The sequence below is a fragment of the Oryctolagus cuniculus genome, chromosome 13 (assembly GCF_964237555.1).
Source record: "Oryctolagus cuniculus chromosome 13, mOryCun1.1, whole genome shotgun sequence".
Lineage (NCBI taxonomy): Eukaryota > Metazoa > Chordata > Mammalia > Lagomorpha > Leporidae > Oryctolagus > Oryctolagus cuniculus.
Genome location: NC_091444.1, coordinates 77,197,189 through 77,216,016, shown reverse-complemented (window position 1 = coordinate 77,216,016; position 18,828 = coordinate 77,197,189). Strand labels below are relative to the sequence as shown.

The window sequence follows — 18,828 nt, the reverse complement described above, 5'->3', positions numbered from 1 at the left end:
TTAAGCTTTCCCAGAGGTATAGAAAAATTGAAATATTTGTTGTTGTTACTGTAAATAATCAAGAATTTTGCTTCAGAGTAGTAGTGTCTTAAATTTTGTTTGGTGGTGGCTTATTGAAGAATAAATGCTCTTGGGTATTAGGATAATATAGTGCTAAACTAAAAGTTAAAAGTCATGATTCTGGGCCGGCGCCGCAGCTCACTAGGCTAATCGTCCGCCTTGCGGCGCCGGCACACCAGGTTCTAGTCCCGGTCGGGGCGCCGGATTCTGTCCTGGTTGCCCCTCTTCCAGGCCAGCTCTCTGCTGTGGCCAGGGAGTGCAGTGGAGGATGGCCCAAGTACTTGGGCCCTGCACCCCACGGGAGACCAGGAGAAGCACCTGGCTCCTGCCATCGGATCAGTGCGGTGCGCCGGCCGCAGCGCGCCAGCTGCGGCGGCCATTGGAGAGTGAACCAACGGCAAAGGAAGACCTTTCTCTCTGTCTCTCTCTCTCACTGTCCACTCTGCCTGTCCAAAAAAAAAATTAAAAAAAAAGTCATGATAATAGCCAGCGCCACGGCACACCGGGTTCTAGTCCCAGTCAGGGCACCGGATTCTGTCCCAGTTGCTCCTCTTCTAGTCCAGCTCTCTGCTGTGGCCTGGGAGTGCAGTGGAGGATGGCCCAAGTGCTTGGGCCCTGCACCCGCATGGGAGACCAGGAGGAGCACCTGACTACTGGCTTTGGATCAGCACGGTGCGCTGGCCACAGTGGCCATTTGGGGGTGAACCAGCGGAAAAGGAAGACCTTTCTGTCTCTCTCTCTCACTGTCCACTCTGCCTGTCCAAAAAAAAAAAAAAAAAAGTCATGATTCTGCTGCTACCTGACTGAGTCATCCTGGAAGATATGGAGATAATATTTTGATGTTTTTATCTTTCTCAGGACCCTGTTCCCAGTGGATTTTCTGCAGGAGAAGTTCTGATTCCCTTAGCTGATGAATATGACCCCATGTTTCCTAATGATTATGAGAAAGTAGTGAAGCGCCAAAGAGAGGAACGACAGAGACAGCGGGAGCTGGAAAGGCAAAAGGAAATAGAGGAAAGGGAAAAGTAAGGCTTTGTTTGGATTGGGGCTCTTTTGCAGTTGAATTATTTATTAAAATATTAGAGAATGAACTTCAGTGCTTAAGACTGAAATTAATTGTCATGATTGGTCTGAGCAGTCAACAGAAGGAATCAAATTTTTTTTCCGAGTTTGTAGTTGTGATGTCTCGGCATGTGAGCAGACTGAGTAAATTTCATTATAGACTCTGAAAACCTGAAGTACCGATTTTGAGTGATTTATTAGAAAAATAATTTTGAGATCTGATGTTGAAGGCATTTTTCCTGTGTGATGACTACTAGAAGTACCATGGTTTAAATGTTTTTAACTTCACTATTTTGGAGCAAGATGGAATTTCTTTAAACTTACATGCATCTTTTTATTTTTAAAAAGTATGGGTGGCAGGATTTATTTTTAAGTTTTTATGTTATTAAATTGTTTGTTAAATATTGCATTGTTACTCATTTATTGAACCATTTCTAGAGAATTGAAACTATTAAATTATTACTATGTTGATAGGCTTTATGGTAAATGTCAAGGAAACTTTTCTTGCTAACTGTACTCATGTACCTATTCATTTTTATCTTTTGAGGTTTTCTCACTTTTCATGCTTTGCTAAATTTAATCTTCAAACAGTTGTGTCCTTGTGTCCTTCTGTGCCTTCCCCTTCCCCAATTCGTAATAATTTATTTAAGAGGATTTGAATATTTTCTGGCCAGGAGGAAAGGCAAGATGATATCACAGATTCTATCTCTAGTGTGACTCAACTGTGATGAATATTTACTTCTTTTGTTCTCACAGGAGGCGTAAAGATAGACATGAAGCTAGTGGGTTTTCAAGGCGACCTGACCCAGATTCTGATGAAGATGAAGATTATGAGCGGGAGAGGAGGAAAAGAAGTAAGGCACTGATAGAAATATTATGTTTCAAGCGTGGTGTAGTCCCACTATTTGCTTTTTATACTCAAGTTAATAAGTAGCTTATTTGACATTGGTTTAGGTGGCTTTTCTTTCTGGAATCCCAGCAATCCATTTGCTGCACAACAATTTAAGTTTCTACTGTGATCTATATATAGATCTTTTGAGCTTCTGAGTACGGTTGTATTTCTGGTCATCATTCCTGGAAGTAGAGTCAAGCACACCAATGCATGTGAGTTACACGCGTGGATTTAAGGAAGTTACTTAGCTTTCTGGGTGTTGATTGCTTTCAACTGTCAGTGAGAAAGTGGGACGACAGGAGTTGGAGCTAGGTGCTTGAAGAGTCATTCCATCTTTATACTTTTATGAGCAAAATTGTAATTGTTTTTGAGATAAATCCTTCAAAAACCAAAATTATTTGAGAAAAAGATCCAATGTATTGATTTACTTTCCAGATGCCCCAAGGGCCTGGAATCAGGGCCAAAGATAAGAGCCAGAAACTCAATCCTGGGTCTTCAGTGTGGGTGGCAGGAGCCCAGTCAGTTGAGTCATCACTGTTGCCTCCCTGGGTGTGCATTAGCAGGAATCTGGAGTCAAATGGGAGCCAGGGATCAAACCCAGATAAATTCCTCAAGATGAATTTTTTTTTTTTTTTTTTTTTTTTTTTTTGAGAGGCAGAATTACAGACAGAGGGTGAGACACAAGAGAAAATTTTCCATCTCCTGGTTCACTCCCCAAATGGTGAGAGCTGGGCCAATCCAAAGCCAGGAGCTTCTTCCTGATCCTTTATGTGGGTGCAGGGGCCTAAACCCTTGGGCCATCTTCCACTGCTTTCTCAGGCTATAAGTGGAGAGCCGGATCAGAAGAAGAGCAGCCAGGACTTGAACCAGCACCCATATGGGATGCTGGCGCTGCAAGTGAAGGCTTAACCTACACCACCACAGTGCCGGCCCCCTCAACATGAATTCTTAATAATTATTAGCAGTGTTCTAATGGGAATTGAGAGAATGGGGCATGCTTTATTATTATTATTATTATTATTATTATTATCATTATTTGTTTTTGTGAAAGATTTAATTTATTTTGAGAGGTAAAGTTACAAACAGAGAAGGAGAGACAGAGAGCAAGGTCTTCTATCCACTTGTTCAGTTCCCAGATGGCGGCAGTGGCCAGAGCTGGGCTGATCTGAAGCCAGGAACAGGAGCTTCTTTTGGGTCTCCTATGCAGATGCAGGGACCCAAGCACTTGGGCCATCTTCCACTGCTTTCCTAGGCCATAAGCAGAGAGCTGGATCTGAAGAGCAGCAACCAAGACATGAATTCATATGGGATGCTGGCGTCAAAGCAGAGGCTTAGCCTACTATGCCAAAGCACCATGGACCACTTTTGTTTTTTATAGGTTTATTTTCTTTATTTGAAAGGCAGAATGAGAGAGAGAGAGAGATCTTCGTATCCGCTGGTTCACTCCGCAAAATGGCCACAACGGCCTGTGCTGGGCTGGGCCAAAGCCAGGAGCCAGAAGCTTGATCCAGGAGTAGCTAGGTCTCAAACCAGCACCCGTATTACCAGCACTGCAGGCAGTAGCTTTACCCGCTGCACCACAATGCTGGCCACTTGTGTTATATTTCATATCCATTATCTCTGTTGAGCAACAGGTGTTTCATTTCTGTTAGCATTTTTTATTGGTTAAATGTTTATACAGCTCATCTTTCCAGTTTATAAGTTGACTGTCCTTTTTTTAAGAACATTATTAAAAACTTTTATTTTTTTCTTAAACGTTTTTAGGAACTATAATGCCTCATAAAAAGAGCTTCTAGGCTGGCACCATGGCTCACTTGGCTAATCCTCCACCTGTGGCACTGGCACCCCGTGTTCTAGTCCCAATCGGGGTGCCAGATTCTGTCCCGGTTGCTCCTCTTCCAGTCCAGCTCTCTGCTGTGGCCTGGGAAGGCAGTGGAGGATGGCCCAAGTGCTTGGGCCCTGCATCCACATGGGAGACCAGGAGGAAGCACCTGGCTCCTGGCTTTCGAATCAGCACAGCGGCCATTTTGGGGGTGAACCAGCGGAAAGAAGACCTTTCTCTCTGTCTGTCTCTCCCTCACTGTCTAACTCTGCCTGTCAAAAAAAAAAAAAAAGAGCTTCTATTGACCCTTGTAGCCAATATTATATCCATGGATATGCTAGTGCCCCCGTTACCTGCAGTTTTGCTTTCTGAGGTATCAGTTGCACATGGTAAACCACAGACTAAAGATATTTTGTGTGTATATATATATACACAAAATATATATACAAAATATATTGTATAGTACAATAAGATATTTTGTGAAAGGGAGAAAAACCATATTATATATAACTTGTTATGGTATGTGATTGTAATTGTCCTGTTGCATTATTAGTTATTGTTGCTAATCTCTTAAACTTTATCATAGGAGTACATATATTATAGGAAAAAAGTTATGTAGTGCTTGATCTCTTTTTTTTTTTTGAAGGCAGAGTTAGAGAGACAGAGAGAGAGGTCTTCCATCTGCTGGTTCACTACCCAGTTGGCCACAGCGGCCAAAGCTGAGCTGATCCAAAGCCAGGAGCCAGGAGCTTCTTCCAGGTCTCCCACATGGGTAAAGGGGCCCAAGGCCTTGGGCCATCTTTTCTGCTGCTCTCCCAGGCAATAGCAGAGAGCTGGATCAGAAGTGGTGCAGCTGGATAGCAGAGAGCTGGATCAGAAGTGGTGCAGCTGGGACTCGAATCAGCAGCCATATAGTGTTTGATTCTATGTGCAGTGTTTCAGGTGTCTGGGAAATGTCTTGGGTGCATATTCCCTGTGGATAAAGAGGGTCTACTGTACTGCTATTAACAGATAGGGCATGCTCTGCTCATATTTTAACTTGGTTAGTAGCAGATTTGTAGTAGTCACCCTGAATTTTTTATGCTGACCTTATTAGTCTGCTTTTCACAGAGTCCCATCAGTAATCACCTCAGGTCTTAAAAGATTAAAAAACTACCACAGGAGTAATTCAAAAGGAATATATATGGGGGCCGGTGCTGTGGCGCAGTAGGCTAATCCTCTGCCTGTGGTGCCAGCATCCCATGTGGGTGCCAGTTCGAGTCCTGGCCGCCTCTCTTCCAATCCAGCTCTCTGCTGTGTGGCCTGGGAAAGTAGTCAAGGATGGCCCAAGTCCTTGGCCCCTGCACCCACATGGGAGACTTGGAAAGCATTTTCCCGGCTCCTGGCTTCAGAGCAGTGCAGTTCCCGGCCGTTGCAACCATTTGGGGAGTGAATCAGCGGAAGGAAAACCTTTCTCTCTGCCTCCCCCTTTCTCTGTCTGTAACTACCTTTCAAATAAACAAATAAAATCTTTAAAAAAAATACGTATGGAGACTTTCTGTGGATTTATATTTATCCTCAGTAATTTGTAACAGCCAGTCTGATTAATCACAATGCATCCATACTGAATTTAAAGTAATTACTGTTGTGAAATATTTTAAATTCATGCAGCATAATTTATAAACAACTTTTAAAATTTCCATTTTACTTTTTTTAATCTATACTAATATGGTAGGATATACATGTAATGAAAATTCCTTATTGCTTCTGCCCATGTTCTGCCTTCAATTGTTGGATAGAAAATGGGAAAAAAACCTTACCTTTTTGGTTGATTTGTATCCCCCCATTTTCCATGCAATAACATAAACAGGAGGAATACTGACAGCACCTGCCAGGTTCTTCAGGAGCCAGAAGGACTCACACTTCCAAATTGATGTTTAGTTCCAGGACTAACCATGCTGTGTCGTGGGGGAAAGCTTTGGTGTGATAGGGAACTGAGTTTATTTCTTTTCTGCCAGTTTATTCATTTCTGACCATTTTCTCATCTGTAAACTGGAAATAGTAACCTACTTCAAAGGTTTATGAAGCCCAGAGGAGGTCATGTATAAGTCTGGAATGCGTTATTTTTCCTTGAAAATCACTTGGTAACTACATTCTAGGTTTTGTTGTTGTTGTTAAGATTTATTTACTTGAAGGGCACAGTTAGAGCTTCCATCCTCTGGTTCACTCCCCACGTGGCTGCAAGGACTGAGCCAAACTGAAGCCAGGACCCAGGAGCTTCATCTGGTTCTCCCATGTGGGTCCAGGGGCCTAAGCAGTTGGGCCATCTGCTGCTGCTTTCCCAGGCATATTAGCATGGAGCTGGATTGGAAATGGAACAGCCGGGACTCGAACCAGTACTCACATGCAATGCAGTCATAGCAGTTGGTAGCTTCACCCACTATGTCATAGTGCCAACCCCAATTCTGAAGTTCCTGAATGCCTTTCACAAAGAAACAGTTTTGTCTGTCTGGATGTTACCCGTTCTCTTCATTCTTTTTTTAAATTTATTTTTTTGAGAGACAGAGCTCCCAGACATTGGCCTACTCCCCAAGTGCCCACAACAACCTGAATTCTGGGCTGAAGCCTGGAGCCAGGATCTCAGTCCGAGTCTCCCATGTGGTGGCAGGGACCCAACTACTTGAGCCATCACTGCTGCTTTCCGCATCGATAGGAAGCTGGACTCAGGAGCTGAGGTTTAACCTAGGGACTCTGACATGGAATGTGGGCATCCTAACCAGCATTGTAACTACTGTGCTAAACACCTGACTCGATTTCTACATTTGTAATCCTAACTTCAGATACTCAGTTATTTAGGGATTAGCAGAAATATGGAAGTACCAGGTCTTTGTCTTTTTTCTTTTTTTCCCTCCCCTTAAGGATATGTTGATAGAAAGAACAGAGCCTGTTAAAGTCCTTGGGAGTCAGGCATTGGAAACATTTTTCTTCCCTCCTTTCATCTGTGTATTTGTTTTTGCAGGTATGGGCGGTGCTGCCATTGCCCCACCTACTTCTCTTGTAGAGAAAGACAAAGAATGTACGTAGAACCATTTCTTCCCCTTTTATTCTGCTATAAATCGTTAACCTAGTTATGAGGATTCATAGGTTGGATCACTGTTTCCTGGGTTTAGAAGGAAGCAGCCTGACCCTTCAGGCTGAAGGTGAGCCAGAGCTGCTGCTGTCTTCCACCCCTGCTACTTTTAGACCTTTTAAACTGATAGCTGTTTTATTTATGACCTTCCACAAAGGGCAGTACTTTCTTTGGTTAATTTGTTCCCAATAGGTTGTTTCAGAGTGAGTGTGTGTGCCTGTTTAAGTATGGTGCCCACACACTGTTTCTTCTCCCAGTGAGCTATTCCGCATTTGGGGATTGGGACTGAACTTTTCTGTATCATCTAGATCATTTCCCATTGCTCTGGACTGGATCATAACTAAACTGCCCCAAGAAAATGTAGCTTTCTCTAAAATGCTCATACCTGTCGCACTATTTATGTTACTATTTAAAGAAGGTGATTTTTAATATACCTGTTGTCTATTAAAAACATATGACAATATGTTACAGTTGAAACCAATCTCCAGGAATGGGGTCCAAGCATCTGCATAGCTTTAAAGCTTCCATTGGTGCTAAAGTGCAGTTAGAGTTGAAATGTGGTCCCTGATATTAAAGACCTTTGTGGTCTGTAAGACTAAGGAAATAGAAAGGTTAGATAGTATCCATAGATACTATGAGAGTTAGGAGAGAGTTATATTTATTTCCTTGAAACATACAGAAAATCTTATGAATTCAAGCTAGAATTGTCAGTTTTAAAAGGTGAATGAAATTTCAGTAAGGTGTAAAAAGGACGTTTGATGAGATACGGACAGTAGAAGTGGTGTTAAAATTAGGAATCAGTGTTCTACATTTGTGATTTGATCACTTCTTGTGGTAAACCAGAAATGTAGTTTGAATTAATTCAAGATAAGTAATTTCTATGGTGTCTTGGTGAAGCTGGTTTGCTTTTCTCCACCAGTACCCCGAGATTTTCCTTATGAAGAAGACTCCAGACCTCGATCCCAGTCTTCCAAAGCTGCCATTCCTCCCCCAGTATATGAAGAACAGGACAGACCGAGATCTCCAACTGGGCCTAGCAACTCTTTCCTTGCTAACATGGGGTAATGATTTTAAGTGTTACTATCTAAGCAAATGTAAAAGTGCCTTGAGAAACAGTTTGAGGTATGGGCAGTCCCTTTGCGTAGATTCAGCTTGTTTGAAAATGGGGACATTGAGGACTACAGGGAGACACTTGGTGAGTTCAGTCGCCCAGTGCCCTTCTCAAGGGATTTGTGCTCAAGGTGAAACTGGTTTGTACACAACAAGTTTTGAATGGTTTAGATGTTGAGTATTATTTCTCTGGATAGGAAGTTTCTGATAACTACATTTATTATTTACATTAATTTTAATAACATTTGCACAAATAAAATAGCATATGAATTAGCGTTAACTTGGGTTATCTCCAAAGGGTAAGTAACTTTTTTTCCTTCTAATAAAGTAAGTCATTTGCTTTAAGGTCATGTTTCTATACCTTTAGTCTAAAAACTGTTAGTCATTCTCACTATAATTCGGTATTTGTTTGCCAGCAAACAAAGATCAATTTAAAGGTTGACATTCAGGTGGGGCTCGTGGATTTCTTTTTCCCACCTGGCTGGATTTGGTGTATTTAGTGTGCTTTTTGGTTAAGGGAATGTTTTTCTGGTCTGCTCTGATTGTGTGAAAGAACTATCAAATGAAGCAGCAGCACACTGAGGTCTTTGTTCTGTGTTGCTTGCCAGGATGCTGCCTTTCATAGAAATGCTGCCAGTGAGGCACTTGAGCCGCCACGCCTTTTTGGGTCTGGGGTTCCTGCACACCAGGAATGTTTTGAGTTTCTAATTCTTGGTGTCCGTCTCCTATCCTGCATGACGCTTTATGGTAGCTATGGGCCACAGGTGCATGTGAAAGTCTAGTTTCTCTGTCACCCTAGTGAAGTGTCAAGTACTCTCAGTAACCAGATGCAGCTGATGCTGACTGTATTTGACAGTGTAGATCTAGAGCTTTTCCATCATTGCTGTAAATCTTATTGGACAGGGTTTCCATAGAATATGTGCTGGAGACTTCAGCTTTTTTTTTTTGCTTGATGGTAAAAATTGACATTTTGCTGACTTCCCTTTTAAACAGGAATTATACCTTTAACTTAAGAAAGATGTAATGTGGTGTAATTGAAAAGATTTTAGTCTTTTTACTCCTAGATTAGCTTATTCAAATGAAAACTCTTAAATACATGAAATTCGGAAACAGATCTGTTGGAAGCAGGGTTTTGTGGGTCATTTTAAGCAGCAGTGGTCACTGGGGGGCGCCCTTGAGACTCATGTGGCACCTCAAGTGTGAAAGCTGTGATGCTATTGTAAAAACAGTGGACTAAGAAGCAAATGCTTCGTTAGTTCCACTTCTGCCATTAATACCCACAGAAATAATTTCCTTTTTTCAAGATTTATTTATTGGAAAGGGTTACAAAGAGAGGGGGAGAGAGAGAGAGCTTCCATCTACTGGTTTACTCTCTAAATGGCCATAACAGAGGTGGGCCAGGCTGGAGCCAGGAGCCTCATCCAGGTTGCTCATGTGGGTGGCAGGAGCCCAAGCACTTGGGCCATATTCCACAGCTTTTCCCAGGCCATTAGCAGGAAGCGGGAGGGAAAGTGCAGCAGCTGGAACTCGAACAGGCACCCATATGGGATCCCGGCATTGGAGGCAGCAGATTAACCCATTACACCAGCCCCAGAAATACTTTCTGAATATCATGTCTTGCTTTACTTCTGGTCAACCATAAGGTCATCATCTGGTTCTGTTTCCTGTTTGTTAAGTAGGTGATTTCTAAGTGTTTATTGATTCAAAAGTCTTCCATTGGAATTCTGTGCTATATCTTTATTGTCTGAAATTTGATGCTTATTTTTTGACAGGCTGCTCTTTTCACTAAACTGTGGTCATAAACTATGTAACTGCAGTTCTGGGAGGACTCAAGAAGTCTGGTGTTTTCCACAGAGGTATTGGGAAGATTCTAAAGAACTAGAGATTACAGAATATTCTGGATTGCAGTCATTAGCTTAGGATATTTGTTTCATCCTGAACATCTCCAGTTTCCCTCTAAAGACTCACTGTTAATTATCTGTGATTTCATTGACACCCTGTGGAATTTATACTCTTTTTCTCTAGAAGGAGATCATAGTGATATAAAATCCAACTTATAGTTGATGATGTCAAGTGAAGGAACATTTTCCATTCTCCTCCTAGTGGCACGGTAGCACATAAGATCATGCAGAAGTACGGCTTCCGGGAAGGCCAGGGTCTGGGAAAACATGAGCAGGGACTGAGCACTGCGTTGTCAGTGGAGAAGACCAGCAAGCGGGGCGGCAAAATAATTGTGGGTGACGCGATGGAGAAGGGTGAATCTCAGGGTAAGTCTACAAAGAGGCGGTGCTCCCTCAGCCCAGCTGGAAAGGCCAGCGGGCTGTGATACGGTAATTCTAAATTTATGATGCATTTCTACTTGTGTTTTGTGAAATGCAGAGGCCTCAGGCTCATCTTTATATTTTCAGAACACGGCTAATAGAAAGATGAAATCCTCTGGGAGGAAAACACCAATGGGAATTAGGCAGGAAATGAACAGTCCTGAGGAAAGTTATTTCATACCTACTTTGGGCAAAGAATCTTGTTTTCTTGATAAAATAATTATGTTTTTGTGGCATGAAGGACAGAGCTGTGTGTAGTCTATTGTTATTTTATCTGTTATATCTTTCTGTTCAGTGAATCATTTCTCCTTTTCCCCCTTTCTCTAGCCTTTCATTATAGATGTGGTTGATTGCTTGCTCCGTGAGATGTAAAGTTTTACAGTCTGTTGATAGATGATTTTATTTTGATTTCTACAGTCTGCACTGAGAGCATATAGGAATGTGACAAATGCATAGTAGCATTTTAAGCAGGCAAATTGAGTTAATTTTAAGTCATCTTAGCTGAGTTCCCTTTCTTAAAATAAGGAAACTTTTCGGGCAGCCCTGTTGATGTGCAGCTCAGGAAGCAGCAAGTCAGCCTGAATCTAGCAAAAAACAGTGGTTATGCCAATTTGTGCGAATATCTCAAGCCTGTCAGCCATAATTAACTGCTTGTTATGCTGGATGACTTTGGACTGTTACTCGCCAGTTCTCACAATCACCTGTCATTGTGACCCATATGCCGTGTCAGCCCTTTAGAAAGTGAAAGTGAAATGAGCAGGTTGCAGGTAATAGTGGAAGCTAAAAATTTTTAGTAATTATTATACAAACATAAAACAAATGCCTTCATTGCATGTAAGGCTACATTTTTTGCTCAGAAATTATATAGATGCTTATTAATGATTCTAGAACATAATGAACATTGCTCTTGAAGTTAAATTGGTCATTGTTAGTAGGCCTCACTTCTGTGACATGTCTGTAATATGTTTTTACACAGATGCATCTAAGAAGTCAGATTCAAATCCATTGACTGAAATACTTAAGTGTCCCACTAAAGTCGTCCTACTAAGGGTAAGGAGCAAAAGAAAAAAACCTGGCTGCCTGCCTTAATTTTTGTGTTCCCTCATCCTAGACCCTGACCAACATTGCTTTCACCCCGCCCCCATACCATTTACAGTTAAAGAAGTCCAAAAATAATACTTTGGCAAATAGTATCTTTGGGTAGACCCTATTTAAGGCTGGTTTCAGATTCCCTTTTTACTAATGTTTATGTTTCTTTGCTAAAAACAGTGTTTGAGAGTACATTGAGTGATTACTTTGAAATTGCTAGGACTTAAGCTGAGTTTATGCATTTTGGTGCTTTATAGATGCTCTTAAAACTTTTAAAAACAACGTATTGTTTTGGTGTTTTAAGAAATACCAACCTTTGAGTGTTTCAGGGACAGTATTTTTCGTTGTGTCTTTGGAGATTGAAAACATTTGCTGTTATGAATAAAATTCATTTATTTGTTATGTATTTGTAAATTATACTGAGCTTAAATTATTTTGTTTGCTTATAGAACATGGTTGGTGCAGGAGAGGTAGATGAAGACTTGGAAGTTGAAACCAAGGAAGAATGTGAAAAATACGGCAAAGTTGGAAAATGTGTGATATTTGAAGTAAGCGAGTTTTCTTTTGCTACTTATAACCCAAGTTGTAATGGGCAGTTTACAAAACATTTTCTACAAGTACACGATATTGCTGTAAATGACATGTTGTCTTACTGCCAAAAGACAACAGACAGTAATCAACATTTCTCTTATTGTGACAGTTTTAAACGTAAAAACAAGAATGATGTCAAACGTGATTTAGTGAAGAAATAAATTTTTTTAGATTTATTTATTTATTTGAAAGGTAGAATTAAGGAGACAGAAATATCTTTCATCATCTGGTTCACTCCGCAAAATGGCCGCAATCACTGTGCCAGGCTGAAGCCAGAAGCCAGGAGCCATCCCAAGTAGGTGCCAGGGTCCCACACACTTGGGCTATCTTCTGCTACTTTCCTAGGCACATTAGCAGGGAACTGGATCAGAAGTGCAGCAGCCAGGATTCAAACTGGCACTCAGATGGGATGCCAGCTTTGCAGGTGGTAGCTTTACCCAATGTGCTACAATGCCGGCCCTCAGAAATGTTTCATTTTATGACTGAGGATCAGTGTAGTGATTAAATACCTCGATTGTAGTGTGCTCGAGTAGTTTAGCTATTTAATCATGCCTTTGATTTCAGTCATTTAGCAAGTATTTATGTAGTGACTCATATGCTCTGTACTATATTGAGAGTATTTGGGATGCAGGAAACATTATATACTCTCTGATCTGCAATTGAAGAAATATAAACACAGGTAAAACAGCTAGGGAACATTCAGTTGCTGAACTTGGTTGTATTGACTGTAAGTATAGGAGCTGAAAAAGAGAATTAAGTCAGCAGGAAATAGAGGTGGCTGTGTGAACAGTGTCAGCAGATATGAGCTGAGCTTTGAAATGACTAGGTCGGTTTTGTGGGCAGGACTGGGGAAGGGAATTCAGATTGGGGAAAAAGCTTCTTGGAAGTAATGTAGATGGAATGGGTGGATGTGAGGATTAGGAGGAGACATGTTTACATAGATGGAAGAGCCATATTACAGAGGACTTAGAAAGCTAGTCAGTCAAAATTGAGATCTAAAGTGAAAAGTGATGAGAGCACAAATCTAAAATTTCTGCTTCCATTTCTTCCTTTTTCCTTACTATATTGCTGTTTGTAGACCACATAAGTATTTGCTTGTCTATCAGATGGTGTAGAACCTCTAAGAGTCAAAAACCACCTTGCTTAGCTGTGTGTACCCAGCACCCAACTACAAAACAAGCATTCAGCATAATCCTTGATGACAAAGAATTTAAACTTGTTTGGTTTTGGACTACTGTTGTTCATGTATGCTAATGAGTAGAATGTTTACTCTGATGCAGATCATGTAAATCTAAATGCTAATCTCAAATGATTCCTTTTACCTTTTTTTTTTTTTTTTTTTTTTTTTTGGTGACAGAGTTATAGAGAGACAGAAAGAAAGGTCTTACTTCCGTCGGTTCACTCCCCAAATGGCCGCTGCAGCCAGCGCTGTGCCGATCTGAAGCCAGGAGCCGGGTGCTTCCTGGTCTCCATGCGGGTGCAGGGCCCAAGCACTTGGGCCATCCTCTACTGCCCTCCCGGGCCACAGCAGAGAGCTGGACTGGAAAAAGGGCAGCCAGGACTAGAACCCAGCGCCCATATGGGATGCCAGCGCTGCAGGCGGAGGATTAACCAAGTGAGCCATGGCGCCAGCCCCGATTCCTTTTACTCTTATTGTCGTTTCTCTTTCAGATTCCTGGTGCCCCTGATGATGAAGCAGTACGAATATTTTTAGAATTTGAGAGAGTTGAGTCAGCAATTAAAGGTAGGTTGTACAGCTAAAACAAACAAAAGTTGAATTTGTGACCTTAACTCTTATAAATGAAGTTACTGGTAAAGTTAATGCTGTCATGATGTCTTACAAGATACCTTTATTAACCGCCTGTCTTTTTGTTTGCCTTTTAGCTGTTGTTGATCTGAATGGGAGGTATTTTGGTGGACGTGTGGTAAAAGCATGTTTCTACAATTTGGATAAATTTAGGGTTTTGGATTTGGCAGAGCAGGTTTGACTTTAAGAACTAGAGCGCAAGTCATCTCCAGTGATCCTTAAATTAACTGCAGACTGAGCAGAGGAGAAGGAATGGTAAAAAAAAAAAAAAAGAAAAAGAAAAGAAAAAGCCTTCGTGACTGTTGATACTGAGACTCTTGGAAGGACTTCTAAGATATATGTTGGTTTATCCCTTTTTTATTTTGTGGCTTTTTAATATAGCATAAAAATCCTTTAAAAAAAAACAATTGTGTGCCTCTCTGTTCCTTTTTTTTTTATTACTACTGAGTTCATTACTCTGTTGCTAGAATTTCATGGTAATTTTCAAGTGCTTTGATGATGCAGCATATCTTGCACTAAAAAACTAGGGAGTTTAGGGACGTGGGGTTGTATTAAATTATCCTTTGTTTTTCTTTCTCCCCTTTCCCTTTTTAATAAAGCCTAGAAGTTATTAAACTAGTTCATAATTTCTGTAATAAAGTAGCATCTTGGCAGTCTGCCAGAGATGAAAATGTCTGCTTTCTCTAACAGAGAAATTCTTTTCAGTGACTCCAATCATAGAAAAAACTCTGCAGCCTGAGCTAAGAATAGTGAGCCAGCCATGACCTATTTGGATGAATAATTTGTCATTAAGCTAAGTCAGACTGTAGGGTTTGTAGTGGATTTATGGAACATGTGGGTATAGAAATTATGAATCACTTGTTTTCAGAGATTCAAGCTTAGTCTTTAGGGTAGATCAGAAACGACAAATTAATTCAGAACCTAGCTGTTAAGTGTCGCTCCCCCATTCGTGGAGGAACGATACTGGACCCTGCGCTTTTCTTTTTGCCCGGCCCTTCCTGGGTTAGCTGCCATTCCCTCACTCGCGGAGGAATGACGGCGTCCTGGGTTAGCTGCCGGCCTCCCCGCCTCTGCGGAGGAGCAGCATAATGGTGCCATGACTCGGATATGAAACCTAGGAGGGAAAAAGTGGGAAAATACTGGAGAGAGATTAGGGAGAGCCTAGGGAAAAGCCGGACGGAAAAAGTGCTGGAAGAAGCTAGTGAAAGCCTAGGCATAGACTCGGATACAGACTGCGGACTGCGGGGAGAAGCTAGGAGAAATCTAAGATTGAAAGCGAAAGTGAAAGCTAGAAAAAACAAACTCGGATACAGACTGCGGGGAAAAGGTAGGAGAAATCTAAGATTGAAAGCAAAAGTGAAAGCTAGAAAAAAACTTAGACTCAGATACAGACTGTGGGGAGAAGCTAGGAGAAATGAGAGAGAAATATTGTTGGAAGAAAGCTAGGAAAAGTACCAGGGAGAGAAAAATATAAGCTAGGGAAAGTGAAGCCGCGGGGGTAGGCCGAAGCGGAGACGTAAGCTAGGTTGGGATTCGTCAGGTTAGCCCGGGGAGCAAAAGGCGAAAAACTAAACTGGAAGCGGAGACGTAAGCTAGGTTGGGATTCGTCAGGTTAGCCCGGGGAGCAAAAGGCGAAAAACTAAACTGGAAGCGGAGATGTAAGCTAGGTTGGGATTAATCAGATTAGCTCGGGGAACTTAGACTGAAAACTGAACCGGTAGCGGAAATGTAATTAGGCCGATTCGCGGAAGCTGCTGAGCGCAGAGAACGCGCGGGGCATGAGCAGATAGGAGAGCACGTGGGGCGCGAGCAGATAAGAGAAGTGTGGGGCGATCGTGGAGACTGCGGAGCGCGCGCGGAGCTGGGAAGCCACACAGATAGGAGGGAGATAGAAGTAAGATAAGAGAAATAAGAATGCCCGGAGATAGAAGTATAGAAGTTAAATGAGAGAAATAGGAATGCCCAGAGAGAAAAGTAAAATGAGAGGAATGAGAATGCTGGGAGATACAAGTAAAAGAAATAGGAATGCCCAGAGATAGAAATAGAAATGCTGGGAGATAGAAGTAAAAGAAATAGGAATGCCCAGAGATAGAAATAGAGAAAAATAAAAAAGGCCTCCCCACAATACGGCAATGAGAGGGCTCGGATTCGGTCGGCCTGATTAGTAAGGCGATAAGCACCTGCAGGCAGCTCGAGCAGCGCATGCGCCGCAGGTCACCGAAGACAGGCACGTATCAACACCAATAAAAGTCTCCCCACAACACGGCAATGAGAGGGCTCGGATTCGGTCTGCCTGATTAGTAAGGCAGTAAGCACCTGTGGGCAGCTCGGGCAGAGCAGAGCATGCACCACAGGGCACCAAACACAGGCACGCATCAGCACCTAAAAGCCTCCCCACAACATGGCGAAGACAGGACCTGGATTCAGTCTGCCTGATTGTTAGGGCTGTAAGCACCTGTGGGCAACTCTAGCAGAGCAGAGCAGAGTGTGTGCTGTGGGGCACCGAAGACAGGCGCGTATCAACGCCAAAGAATAAAAAGAAAGGGGGAACTGTGAGGAGCAACTGAGACTAGACTAAGTTACTGGAACTAAGACTAATTCTATGCATCTGATCTCCCACCATATGGCGCTGAGAAGGAGTAAACAACTTCTACGCAGCTGCCTCACCAATTGGACTAACAAGCGGCAGGAGCTGATCCTGCTCCTGATTGGAGGAGAGCAGCGTGCTTGGCGTGTGAGCAGCAGAGCATGGATTGGTGGAAGAGGACTATAAAGGAGGAGAGAGACAACATGCACCAGGAACACCTGAGCAGCCCCCGAGAGAGCCGGCCGGCGGTGTGCTGCTCCGCGGAAGCGAGGAAAGTGGCGGGGGTGCTGCCTCTCCGCGGAGGCGGGGGGGTGGGGGCCGGCAGCTAACCCGGGAGGGCGTCGTTCCTCTGCCAGTGAGGGATGGCAGCTAACCCGGGAAGGGCCGGGCAAAAAGAACAGCGCAGGGTCCAGTGTCGTTCCTCCGCGAATGGGGGAGCGACAGTTAAGTCGAAAATATGTACCCAATTATGTTTGGGTAATGGCAATTCTATGGGGTCTTGTTTCTACTGGCCAAAATCCAGCAATGTTAGTGCTATTAAATGTAATTTTAAAATTTATAAAATTCAGCCCTTTCAGCTACTTAAGAATTGTACTGCAAATTAACATGGTTTCTGGAAATGTGAAAAGTTGTACCACTGAAGTTCAGTGATACATATGGTTTAAAAATTTAGCAGGGCAACACAAAAAATCCATTGCTGAAGTTCATTGCCAGAGCAATGGATGTTTCCAAAAAATATTCAAGCTTGTGATCTGTTCCTTGCTTTTCCCAAATATTGCATGTGACTTTCTTTGAAGTGGCAACTGAGGGACCTGAACCTCTGTTGTCTCTGTAGGTTATTATGACATGAACGTGCACTGTGACCCTTGGGGGGAAAGCTCAACATTGTTTGCATCCATGGACTTGGTTTGGAGACAGGAATATTTTGACCCTTTTTACAAAAGGATTTTCTCATGTTTTTATTTAACATAAGTAAAGAAATAACATTTTATCTTTGGTGGTATTATTTTACTAAATAAAATTAGGACTGGAGTTCTGTGATAAAAGTGCTATTAAATAAGGTAAGTTGAGTTAGAGAATATAAGGTACAAAGAACTGCATAAGTGGATGTTTAACAGGACCATGAGAATTCAAAGCAGTCATGAAACTCTGCCCTGTTCTACCTGTGGGATTAGGTGGATGAATATAAAGACCATGTTTGAACTTACAGGTATAAGCTACCACATAACTAGCCAAGTTCACTGTGGTAGGCATTTGTCATTCTTTGTGCCCCATCAGTGAATTTTTAATATTTATTTGAAAGGCAGAATTAGAGAAGAGGCAGAGATCTTCTGTCTGCTAATTCACTCACCAAATGGCTGCAACAGCCAGGGCTGGGCCAGGCTGAAGCCAGGAGCCTGGAACTCCATCCAGATCTCCCACGTGGGTGGCAGGGGCCCACAATGCTAGCCCATCCCCATAACTTTTTTTTTTAATTTATTTTATTTTTTTTGACAGTGGACAGTGAGGGAGAGAAAGGTCTTCCTTTACTGTTGGTTCACCCTCAATGGCCGCTACGGCCGGCACACTGCGCTGATCTGAAGCCAGGAGCCAGGTGCTTCTCCTGATCTCCCATGCGGGTATAGGGCCCAAGCACTTGGGCCATCCTCCACTGCACTCCCTGGCCACAGCAGAGAGCTGGCCTGGAAGAGGGGCAACCGGGACAGAATCCGGCACCCCGACCGGGACTAGAACCCAGTGTGCCGACGCCACAAGGCAGAGGATTAGCCTAGTGAGCCGCGGTGCCGGCCAGCTGTGCCCTTTTAATATTTGGTCTTTACTTCTTTATGATGCATTTTTCTCTAGTTCAGGAGTGTTCCTAAGTGTCTGACATTGGCCAGTTGGGACTTCTGCTGCATATGCTGTTTCACCTGTTACTTCTGCACCTTCCCAGGTGCATACCATGCTTTATGCTACATCGAGTACGTACACACGCAAACACACACACACACACGGAGAGAGCGAGCGAGAGATCACACTCACACATGCATGCAAGCAAGCTTCAGATCATTCTTGGGTCTCTTTCTAAGTCCACATCGTCTCCAACACCTTTCCCATCTACTTTATGTGCATAGCAGCTCTTGTTTCCTGTTTTGGGTTTATCACTTGTTTGTCCTCAGAATGCTTCCTCCATGTGAATTTTGTGAACTCTTTAAGTTAGGGGCCCTGGTGGTAGCCAGTGTTTTGTAAATTCTTGTACTTGGTTAATCTGTGAAAAATCCCAGTTTTAAAAAAAGGATTTATTTATTTGAGAGTTACACAGAGAGAGAAGAGGCAGCGAGAGAGAGAGGGAGACAGAAAGAGAGAGAGAGGTCTTCCATCCTCTGATTCATTCCCCA

At 42.6% G+C, this 18,828-nt stretch overlaps 1 protein-coding gene across 5 annotated transcripts in view; it reads left to right on the top strand.

The window, feature by feature from the left end:
* RBM17 (RNA binding motif protein 17) overlaps positions 1-17,441 on the top strand; it is a 40,095-nt gene extending 22,654 nt beyond the window's left edge. For 2 of the 5 annotated variants that reach the window (XR_011381586.1, XR_011381584.1), the window contains exons 4-13: positions 919-1,085; positions 1,879-1,976; positions 6,835-6,891; positions 7,865-8,006; positions 10,159-10,322; positions 11,353-11,426; positions 11,915-12,013; positions 13,728-13,800; positions 13,941-14,790; positions 16,857-17,441. Coding sequence is in view for 2 of the 5 variants with exons in the window: in XM_070055784.1 (XP_069911885.1) it covers positions 919-1,085; positions 1,879-1,976; positions 6,835-6,891; positions 7,865-8,006; positions 10,159-10,322; positions 11,353-11,426; positions 11,915-12,013; positions 13,728-13,800; positions 13,941-14,044 (978 nt within the window). In the remaining 3 variants the exon portion in view is untranslated. Of the gene's footprint in view, positions 1-918; positions 1,086-1,878; positions 1,977-6,834; positions 6,892-7,864; positions 8,007-10,158; positions 10,323-11,352; positions 11,427-11,914; positions 12,014-13,727; positions 13,801-13,940; positions 15,802-16,856 lie in introns of those variants that run through there. The other 3 variants (XR_011381585.1, XM_070055784.1, XM_070055785.1) reach the window with 3 other exon arrangements.
* The last annotated feature ends 1,387 nt before the right edge of the window (positions 17,442-18,828 follow it).